At 50.1% G+C, this 11,612-nt stretch overlaps 1 protein-coding gene across 3 annotated transcripts in view; it reads left to right on the top strand.

Moving 5' to 3' along the window:
• LOC110517810 (metalloprotease TIKI1) overlaps positions 1 to 11,612 on the top strand; it is a 140,034-nt gene that overhangs the window by 105,700 nt on the left and 22,722 nt on the right. For all 3 annotated transcript variants that reach the window (XR_005051621.1, XR_005051622.1, XM_036976592.1), the window contains exon 5: positions 4,448 to 4,538. Coding sequence is in view for 1 of the 3 variants with exons in the window: in XM_036976592.1 (XP_036832487.1) it covers positions 4,448 to 4,538 (91 nt within the window). In the remaining 2 variants the exon portion in view is untranslated. The remainder of the gene's footprint in view (positions 1 to 4,447; positions 4,539 to 11,612) is intronic.

The following is an 11,612-nucleotide window of genomic DNA, read 5'->3' as shown; positions in this document are numbered from 1 at the left end:
TCAGTGTAACCCACAGGCTAGTCAGTCTGAGGTCAGTGTAACCCACAGGCAAGTGAGTCTGAGGTCAGTGTAACCCACAGGCTAGTCAGTCTGAGGTCAGTGTAACCCACAGGCTAGTCAGTCTGAGGTCAGTGTAACCCACAGGCTAGTCAGTCTGGGATCAGTGTAACCCACAGGCTAGTCAGTCTGGGATCAGTGTAACCCACAGGCTAGTCAGTCTGGGATCAGTGTAACCCACATTCTAGTCAGTCTGAGGTCAGTGTAACCCACAGGCTAGTCAGTCTGAGGTCAGTGTAACCCACAGGCTAGTCAGTCTGGGATCAGTGTAACCCACAGGCTAGTCAATCTGGGATCAGTGTAACCCACAGGCTAGTCAGTCTGAGGTCAGTGTAACCCACAGGCTAGTCAGTCTGAGGTCAGTGTAACCCACAGGCTAGTCAGTCTGAGGTCAGTGTAACCCACAGGCTAGTCAGTCTGGGATCAGTGTAACCCACAGGCTAGTCCGTCTGAGGTCAGGGTAACCCACAGGCCAACCTACAGCAATAGTTAGTATCTTCCGGTCTTCCTGTCCGTGGCTTCCTTCCTTTTAACATGATGAACAGCCAACCTGAGACATTACCTTCATTACTCATCACGCTAGTTGCCTGTAGCTGAGATCTAACCCTGCCCAGGGCTCACCTGTAGCTGAGATCTAACCCTAACCCTGCCCAGGGCTCACCTGTACCTGAGATCTATCCCTAACCCTGCCCAGGGCTCACCTGTAGCTGAGATCTAAGACGAACCCTGCCCAGGGCTCACCTGTAGCTTAGATCTAAGACTAACCCTGCCCAGGGCTCACCTGTAGCTTAGATCTAAGACTAACCCTGCCCAGGGCTCACATGTACCTGAGATCTAACCCTGCCCAGGGCTCACCTGTAGCTGAGATCTAACCCTAACCCTGCACAGGGCTCACCTGTACCTGAAATCTAACCCTAACCCTACCCAGGGCTCACCTGTACCTGAGATCTAACCCTAACCCTGCCCAGGGCTCACCTGTAGCTGAGCTCTAACCCTAACCCGGCCCAGGGCTCACCTGTAGCTGAGATCTAACCCTAACCCTGCCCCGGGCTCACCTGTACCTGAGATCTAACCCTAACCCTGCCCAGGACTCACCTGTACCTGATATCTAACCCTAACCCTGCCCAGGGCTCACCTGTAGCTGAGATCTAACCCTAACCCTGCCCAGGGCTCTCCTGTAGCTGAGATCTAACCCTAATCCTGCCCAGGGCTCACCTGTACCTGAGATCTAACCCTAACCCTGCCCAGGGCTCACTTGTACCTGAGATCTAACCCTAACCCTGCCCAGGGCTCACCTGTAGCTGAGATCTAACTCTATCCCGGCCCAGGGCTCACCTGTAGCTGAGATCTAACCCTAACTCTGCCCAGGGTTCACCTGTAGCTGAGATCTAACCCTAACCCTGCCCAGGGCTCACCTGTACCTGAGATCTAACCCTGCCCAGGGCTCACCTGTACCTGACATCTAACCCTAACCCGGCCCAGGGCTTACCTGTACCTGAGATCTATCCCTAACCCTGCCCAGGGCTCACCTGTACCTGAGATCTAACCCTAACCCTGCCCAGGGCTCTCCTGTAGCTGAGATCTAACCCTAATCCTGCCCAGGGCTCACCTGTACCTGAGATCTAACCCTAACCCTGCCCAGGGCTCACCTGTACCTGAGATCTAACCCTAACCCTGCCCAGGGCTCACCTGTACCTGAGATCTAACCCTAATCCTGCCCAGGGCTCATCTGTACCTGAGATCTAACCCTAACCCTGCCCAGGACACACCTGTACCTGAGATCTAACCCTAACCCTGCCCAGGGCTCACCTGTAGCTGAGATCTAAGACTAACCCTGCCCAGGGCTCACCTGTAGCTGAGATCTAAGACTAACCCTGCCCAGGGCTCACCTGTACCTGAGATCTAACCCTAACTCTGCCCAGGGCTCACCTGTAGCTGAGATCTAACCCTAACCCTGCCCAGGGCTCACCTGTAGCTGAGATCTAACCCTAACCCTGCCCAGGCCTCACCTGTACCTGAGATCTAACCCTAACTCTGCCCAGGGCTCACCTGTAGCTGAGATCTAACCCTAACCCTGCCCAGGGCTCACCTGTAGCTGAGATCTAACCCTAACCCTGCCCAGGGCTCACCTGTAGCTGAGATCTAACCCTAACCCTGCCCAGGGCTCACCTGTATTTACAATGGTGTGTGTTCTTCACTGGTTGCCCTTTTCTCATGGCAACAGTTCACAAATCTTGCTGCTGTGATGTCACACTGTGGAATTTCACCCAGTAGATATGGGAGTTTTTCAAAATTGGATTTGTTTTCGAATTCTTTGTGGATCTGTGTAATCTGAGGGAAATATGTCTCTCTAATATGGTCATACATTGGGCAGGAGGTTAGGAAGTGCAGCTCAGTTTCCACCTCATTTTGTGGGCAGTGGGCACATAGCCTGTCTTCTCTTGAGAGCCATGTCTGCCTACGGCGGCCTTTCTCAATAGCAAGGCTATGCTCACTGAGTCTGTACAGTACACTACTCATCTCCTCTCTCTCTCTTCACTACTCATCTCTCTCTCTCTCTCTTCACTACTCATCTCCTCTCTCTCTTCACTGCTCATCTCCTCTCTCTCTCTCTTCACTGCTCATCTCCTCTCTCTCTTCACGACTCATCTCCTCTCTCTCTTCACTACTCATCTCCTCTCTCTCTCTTCACTACTCATCTCTCTCTCTTCACTACTCATCTCCTCTCTCTCTCTTCACTGCTCATCTCCTCTATCTCTTCACTACTCATCTCCTCTCTCTCTCTCTCTTCACTACTCATCTCCTCTCTCTCTCTCTCTTCACTACTAATCTCCTCTCTCTCTCTCTCTTCACTGCTCATCTCCTCTCTCTCTCTATTCACTACTCATCTCCTCTCTCTCTTCACTACTCATCTCCTCTCTCTCTTCACTACTCATCTCCTCTCTCTCTTCACTACTCATCTCCTCTCTCTCTTCACTGCTCATCTCCTCTCTTTCTTCACTACTCATCTCCTCTCTCTCTTCACTACTCATCTCCTCTCTCTCTCTCTTCACTGCTCATCTCCTCTCTCTCTTCACTACTCATCTCCTCTCTCTCTCTTCACTACTCATCTCCTCTCTCTCTCTCTCTTCACTACTAATCTCCTCTCTCTCTCTCTCTTTACTGCTCATCTCCTCTCTCTCTCTATTCACTACTCATCTCCTCTCTCTCTTCACTACTCATCTCCTCTCTCTCTTCACTGCTCATCTCCTCTCTCTCTTCACTACTCATCTCCTCTCTCTCTTCACTACTCATCTCCTCTCTCTCTCTCTTCACTGCTCATCTCCTCTCTCTCTTCACTACTCATCTCCTCTCTCTCTCTTCACTACTCATCTCCTCTCTCTCTTCACTACTCATCTCCTCTCTCTCTCTCTTCACTACTCATCTCCTCTCTCTCTTCACTACTCATCACCTCTCTCTCTCTCTCTTCACTACTCATCTCCTCTCTCTCTTCACTACTCATCTCCTCTCTCTCTTCACTACTCATCTCCTCGCTCTCTCTCTCTTCACTACTCATCTCCTCTCTCTCTTCACTACTCATCTCCTCTCGCTCTCTCTCTTCACTACTCATCTCCTCTCTCTCTCTTCACTACTCATCTCCTCTCTCTCTCTTCACTACTCATCTCCTCTCTCTCTTCACTACTCATCTCCTCTCTCTCTTCACTACTCATCTCCTCTCTCTCTTCACTACTCATCACCTCTCTCTCTCTCTCTTCACTACTCATCTCCTCTCTCTCTTCACTACTCATCTCCTCTCTCTCTCTCTTCACTACTCATCTCCTCTCTCTCTTCACTACTCATCACCTCTCTCTCTCTCTCTTCACTACTCATCTCCTCTCTCTCTTCACTACTCATCTCCTCTCTCTCTTCACTACTCATCTCCTCGCTCTCTCTCTCTTCACTACTCATCTCCTCTCTCTCTTCACTACTCATCTCCTCTCGCTCTCTCTCTTCACTACTCATCTCCTCTCTCTCTCTTCACTACTCATCTCCTCTCTCTCTCTTCACTACTCATCTCCTCTCTCTCTTCACTACTCATCTCCTCTCGCTCTCTCTCTTCACTACTCATCTCCTCTCTCTCTCTTCACTACTCATCTCCTCTCTCTCTCTTCACTACTCATCTCCTCTCTCTCTTCACTACTTATCTCCTCTCTCTCTCTCTTCACTACTCATATTCTATTCCCTATGTAGTGACCATGGTGATCTGGTTGATCTGGTTAAAAGTAGTGCACTATAAAGGGACTAGCATGCCGTCTGTGACGCACACTGAGTGACATGGTTAGACTGCTGTCTGTGTCTCGCAGAGAGACTGAAACAGAGACTGAAATAGTGAACTGTGTTTATATTTCAGGTCACTTCCTGGGCAACAACACAGTGATTGATGTGCTGAGGAGTCAGGGCTATGAAGTGGAGCACACTCCTGCAGGGCAGCCCATTAGCAGGTAATGATACACACCTCGCTGTCCTCACCAACACACCACCTGCCTCTCTACCCTCCCCAGGATCTACCCTCGTTTTATACCACCCTCTTGCACTCTTTGACTACATCTCCTTACTCTCGCTCTCAATTCAATTTCATTTCAATTTAAGGGGCTTTATTGTCATGGGAAACATATTGGCATACATTGTCAAAGGAAGATAAATAGATAATTTTAAAAAGTGAAATAAACCATATAAAATGAACAGTACACATTACACTCACAAAAGTTCCAATGGAATAAAGACATTACAAATGTCATATTATGTGCAAGTAGTTAAAGTACAAAAGGGAAATTAAATAAGCATAAATATGGGTTGTATTTACAATGGTGTTTGTTCTTCACTGGTTGCCCTTTTCTTGTGGCAACAGGTCACACATCTTGCTGCTGTGATGGCACACTGTGGTATTTCACCCAGTAGATATGGGAGTTTTTCAAAATTGGATTTGTTTTCGAATTCTTTGTGGATCTGTGTAATCTGAGGGAAATATGTTTCTCTAATATGGTCATACATTGGGCAGGAGGTTAGGAAGTGCAGCTCAGTTTCCACCTCATTTTGTGGGCAGTGAGCACATAGCCTGTCTTCTCTTGAGAGCCATGTCTGCCTACGGCGGCCTTTCTCAATAGCAAGGCTATGCTCACTAAGTCTGTACATAGTCAAAGCTTTCCTTAATTTTGAGTCAGTCACAGTGGTCAGGTATTCTGCCACTGTGTACTCTCTGTTTAGGGCCAAATAGCATTCTAGTTTGCTCTGTTTTTTTGTTAATTCTTTCCAATGTGTCAAGTAATTATCTTTTTGTTTTCTCATGATTTGGTTGGGTCTAATTGTGCTGCTGTCCTGGGGCTCTAAGGGGTGTGTTTGTGTTTGTGAACAGAGCTCCAGGACCAGCTTGCTTAGGGGACTCTTCTCCAGGTTCATCTCTCTGTAGGTGATGGCTTTGTTATGGAAGGTTTGGGAATCGCTTCCTTTTAGGTGGTTGTAGAATTTAACGGCTCTTTTCTGGATTTTGATAATTAGTGGGTATCGGCCTAATTCTGCTCTGCATGCATTATTTGGTGTTCTACGTTGTACACGGAGGATATTTTTGCAGAATTCTGTGTGCAGAGTCTCAATTTGGTGTTTGTCCCATTTTGTGAAGTCCTGGGTAGTGAGCGGACCCCAGACCTCACAACCATAAAGGGCAATGGGTTCTATGACTGATTCAAGTATTTTTAGCCAAATCCTAATTGGTATGTTGAATTTTATGTTCCTTTTGATGGCATAGAATGCCCTTCTTGCCTTGTCTCTCAGATCATTCACAGCTTTGTGGAAGTTACCTGTGGCGCTGATGTTTAGGCCAAGGTATGTATAGTTTTTTGTGTGCTCTAGGGCAACAGTGTCTAGATGGAATTTGTATTTGTGGTTCTGGCAACTGGACATTTTTTGGGAACACCATTATTTTGGTCTTACTGACATTTACTGTCAGGGCCCAGGTCTGACAGAATCTGTGCAGAAGATCTTTTCTCGTGGCAACAGGTCACAAATCTTGCTGCTGTGATGGCACACTGTGGTCTTTCACCCAGCAGATATGGGAGTTTATCAGAATTGGATTTGTTTTCAAATTCTTTGTGGGTCTGTGTAATCTGAGGGAAATATGTCTCTCTAATATGGTTATACATTTGGCAGGTGGTTAGGAAGTGCAGCTCAGTTTCCACCTCATTTTGTGGGCATTGAGCACATAGCCTGTCTTCTCTTGAGAGCCATGTCTGCCTACTGCAGCCTTTCTCAATAGTATGGCTATGCTCACTGAGTCTGTACATACCCCTCCTTTCTCTCTCTCTCTCTCTCTGACTACCCCTCCTTTCTCTCTCTCTCTGACTACCCCTCCTTCCTCTCTCCCTCTGACTACTCCTCCTTTCTCTCTCTCTCTCTCCCCCTGACTACCCATCTTCTCCCTCTCTCCCTCTGACTACCCATCTTCTCTCTCTCTCCCTCTGACTACCCCTCCTCTCTCTCTCTCTTTCTGACTACCCCTCTCTTTCTTGACTACCCCTCCTTCCTCTCTCCCTCTGACTACCCCTCCTTCCTCTCTTCCTCTGACTACCCCTCCTTCCTCTCTTCCTCTGACTACCCCTCCTTCCTCTCTCCCTCTGACTACCCCTCCCCTCTCTCTCTCCCTCTGACTACCCCTCTCTCCCTCTCTTGCTCTGTGACTACCCCTCCTTCCTCTCTCCCTCTGACTACCCCTCCTTCCTCTCTCTCTCTGACTGCCCCTCCTCTCTCTCTCTCTGACTACCCCTCTCTCCCTCTGACTATCCCTCCTCCCTCTCTCGCTCTGTGACTACCCCTCTCTTTCTTGACTACTCCTCCTTCCTCTCTCCCTCCGACTACCCCTCCTTCCTCTCTATTTCTAACTACCCCTCCTCTCTCTCTCTCTGACTGCCCCTCCTGCCTCTCTCTTTCTCTCTCAATACCCCTCCTTTCTCTCTCTCTCCCTCTAACTACCCCTCCTCCCTATCTCTTCTGACTACCCCTCCTCCCTCTCTCTCTGACTACCCCTCCTCCCTCTCTCTTCTGACTACCCCTCCTCCCTCTCTCTTCTGACTACCCCTCCTCCCTCTCTCTCTGGATATATATACAGATATACAGAGAGATGTACAGAGGCCTGTGTGATTCATACTGCAGCCAACACCCTGAGGCCTGTGTGATTTAGCCAACCCCCTGAGGCCTGTGTGATTCATACTGCAGCCAACACCCTGAGGCCTGTGTGATTTAGCCAACCCCCTGAGGCCTGTGTGATTCATACTGCAGCCAACACCCTGAGGCCTGTGTGATTTAGCCAACCCCCTGAGGCCTGTGTGATTCATACTGCAGCCAACACCCTGAGGCCTGTGTGATTTAGCCAACCCCCTGAGGCCTGTGTGATTCATACGGCAGCCAACACCCTGAGGCCTGTGTGATTCATACTGCAGCCAACACCCTGAGGCCTGTGTGATTCATACTGCAGCCAACACCCTGAGGCCTGTGTGATTCATACTGCAGCCAACACCCTGAGGCCTGTGTGATTCATACTGCAGCCAACCCCCTGAGGCCTGTGTGATTCAGCCAACCCCCTGAGGCCTGTGTGATTCATACTGCAGCCAACCCCCTGAGGCCTGTGTGATTCATACTGCAGCCAACCCCCTGAGGCCTGTGTGATTCATACTGCAGCCAACCCCCTGAGGCCTGTGTGATTCATACTGCAGCCAACCCCCTGAGGCCTGTGTGATTCAGCCAACCCCCTGAGGCCTGTGTGATTCATACTGCAGCCAACCCCCTGAGGCCTGTGTGATTCATACTGCAGCCAACCCCCTGAGGCCTGTGTGATTCATACTGCAGCCAACCCCCTGAGGCCTGTGTGATTCATACTGCAGCCAACCCCCTGAGGCCTGTGTGATTCATACTGCAGCCAACCCCCTGAGGCCTGTGTGATTCATACTGAAGCCAACCCCCTGAGGCCTGTGTGATTCATACTGCAGCCAACCCCCTGAGGCCTGTGTGATTCATACTGCAGCCAACCCCCTGAGGCCTGTGTGATTCATACTGCAGCCAACACCCTGAGGCCTGTGTGATTCATACTGCAGCCAACCCCCTGAGGCCTGTGTGATTCATACTGCAGCCAACCCCCTGAGGCCTGTGTGATTCATACTGCAGCCAACCCCCTGAGGCCTGTGTGATTCATACTGAAGCCAACCCCCTGAGGCCTGTGTGATTCATACTGCAGCCAACACCCTGAGGCCTGTGTGATTCATACTGCAGCCAACACCCTGAGGCCTGTGTGATTCATACTGCAGCCAACACCCTGAGGCCTGTGTGATTCATACTGCAGCCAACACCCTGAGGCCTGTGTGATTCATACTGCAGCCAACCCCCTGAGGCCTGTGTGATTCATACTGCAGCCAACCCCCTGAGGCTTGTGTGATTCATACTGCAGCCAACCCCCTGAGGCCTGTGTGATTCATACTGCAGCCAACCCCCTGAGGCCTGTATGATTCATACTGCAGCCAACCCCCTGAGGCCTGTATGATTCATACTGCAGCCAACCCCCTGAGGCCTGTGTGATTCATACTGCAGCCAACACCCTGAGGCCTGTGTGATTCATACTGCAGCCAACCCCCTGAGGCCTGTATGATTCATACTGCAGCCAACCCCCTGAGGCCTGTGTGATTCATACTGCAGCCAACCCCCTGAGGCCTGTGTGATTCATACTGCAGCCAACCCCCTGAGGCCTGTGTGATTCATACTGCAGCCAACCCCCTGAGGCCTGTGTGATTCATACTGCAGCCAACACCCTGAGGCCTGTGTGATTCATACTGCAGCCAACCCCCTGAGGCCTGTGTGATTCATACTGCAGCCAACCCCCTGAGGCCTGTGTGATTCATACTGCAGCCAACACCCTGAGGCCTGTGTGATTTAGCCAACCCCCTGAGGCCTGTGTGATTCATACTGCAGCCAACCCCCTGAGGCCTGTGTGATTCAGCCAACCACCTGAGGCCTGTGTGATTCATACTGCAGCCAACCCCCTGAGGCCTGTGTGATTCAGCCAACCACCTGAGGCCTGTGTGATTCATACTGCAGCCAACCCCCTGAGGCCTGTGTGATTCATACTGCAGCCAACCCCCTGAGGCCTGTGTGATTCAGCCAACCCCCTGAGGCCTGTGTGATTCATACTGCAGCCAACCCCCTGAGGCCTGTGTGATTCATACTGCAGCCAACCCCCTGAGGCCTGTGTGATTCATACTGCAGCCAACCCCCTGAGGCCTGTGTGATTCATACTGCAGCCAACCCCCTGAGGCCTGTGTGATTCATACTGCAGCCAACACCCTGAGGCCTGTGTGATTCATACTGCAGCCAACACCCTGAGGCCTGTGTGATTCATACTGCAGCCAACCCCCTGAGGCCTGTGTGATTCATACTGCAGCCAACCCCCTGAGGCCTGTGTGATTCATACTGCAGCCAACACCCTGAGGCCTGTGTGATTCATACTGCAGCCAACACCCTGAGGCCTGTGTGATTCATACTGCAGCCAACACCCTGAGGCCTGTGTGATTCATACTGCAGCCAACCCCCTGAGGCCTGTGTGATTCATACTGCAGCCAACCCCCTGAGGCCTGTGTGATTCATACTGCAGCCAACCCCCTGAGGCCTGTGTGATTCATACTGCAGCCAACACCCTGAGGCCTGTGTGATTCATACTGCAGCCAACACCCTGAGGCCTGTGTGATTCAGCCAACCCCCTGAGGCCTGTGTGATTCAGCCAACCCCCTGAGGCCTGTGTGATTCATACTGCAGCCAACCCCCTGAGGCCTGTGTGATTCATACTGCAGCCAACCCCCTGAGGCCTGCGTGGGATTTCTTTATTTTTGTCTCTCTGTTTCACCAACTGGATTTCAATTGGAAATAATTTCCCAGTATGCACACTTCTCCTAGTTGGTGTAATTCCACCCGTGAACCAGAACCAGATGTCTGCTCCGTTCTGCTCGGACTGTTTTGAAAAATGTTGTCTTCAAATCATCTGAAAATTCTGCCGCAATTACCCGTTTTATTTAACTCATTCTCTGCTAAAATATTCATATTTCTACAGCTCATTATTACATTAAAATTAACCCTGATTAATACCCCCTAATATAGACTTATGTAGACATGGGGAACATTAGACTATGTAGGTAGTACATAGCCTAATATACACCCTTACACACCATTATACACGTTACACACCTTTATACACCCGTATAAACCTTTTACACCCTTACACACCCTTATACACCTTTATACACCTTTATACACCTTTATACACCTTTATACACCTTACACACCCTTATACACCTTTATACACCTTTATATACCTTTATACACCTTTATACACCTTTATACACCTTACACACCCTTATACACCTTTAAACACTGTTATCCTCCTTTTACACCCTTACACACCTTTATACACCTTACACACCCTTATACACCCTTATACACCTTTATAACAAAGGGCAAAAACATGTAATGTGAGCTCATTTTTACATTTATATACATTCTTTTCCAGAGCGACTTACAGGAGTAATTAGGGTTAAGTGCCATCCTCAAAGGCACACTGACAGTTTTTTCATCTAGTCCCCTCGGAGATTCGAACCAACAAGCTTTCGGGTTACTGCCCCCAACACTCCGCCTGGCTACCTGCCAGCCCAGTCAATTCCTCATTGGTCATTGTGAAATATTTGACAATTTGTAGTTGTTTTGTTACACTGCGTACAAATTCCTTGTTGTGGCTCTAAAGCCCCATAGCCTGAACAGGCCTTATCCACATAATCAACTGCAGAACATCCCAAGGGTTCTTGTAAATTCAAACATTTACAAGCTGAATGGACTGTGTGTTCATAGCAGTAGGTTAGACTACACAGCTCCTCCACTCCACACAGCTGCTCCACTCCACACAGCTCCTCCACTCTAGACAGCTCCTCCACTCCACACAGCTCCTACACTCCACACAGCTTCTCCACTTCACACAGCTGCTCCCACTATACACAGCTCCTCCACCCCACACAGCTCCTCCACTCCACACAGCTCCTACACTCCACACAGCTTCTCCACTTCACACAGCTGCTCCCACTATACACAGCTCCTCCACTCCGCACAGCTCCTACACTCCACACAGCTTCTCCACTTCACACAGCTGCTCCCACTATACACAGCTCCTCCACTCCACACAGCTCCTCCACTCCACACAGCTCCTCCACTCCACACAGCTCCTACACTCCACACAGCTTCTCCACTTCACACAGCTGCTCCCACTATACACAGCTCCTCCACCCCACACAGCTCCTCCACTCCACACAGCTCCTCCACTCCACACAGCTCCTCCACTCCACACAGCTGCTCCACTCCACACAGCTCCTCCACTCCACACAGCTCCTCCACTCCACACAGCTCCTCCACTCCACACAGCTGCTCCACTCCACACAGCTCCTCCACTCCACACAGCTCCTCCACTCCACACAGCTCCTCCACTCCACACAGCTCCTACA

Source organism: Oncorhynchus mykiss, chromosome 5, assembly GCF_013265735.2.
Source record: "Oncorhynchus mykiss isolate Arlee chromosome 5, USDA_OmykA_1.1, whole genome shotgun sequence".
Lineage (NCBI taxonomy): Eukaryota > Metazoa > Chordata > Actinopteri > Salmoniformes > Salmonidae > Oncorhynchus > Oncorhynchus mykiss.
Note: the sequence above shows the minus strand (reverse complement) of the source record. Positions and strands in the feature narration are given on the sequence as shown.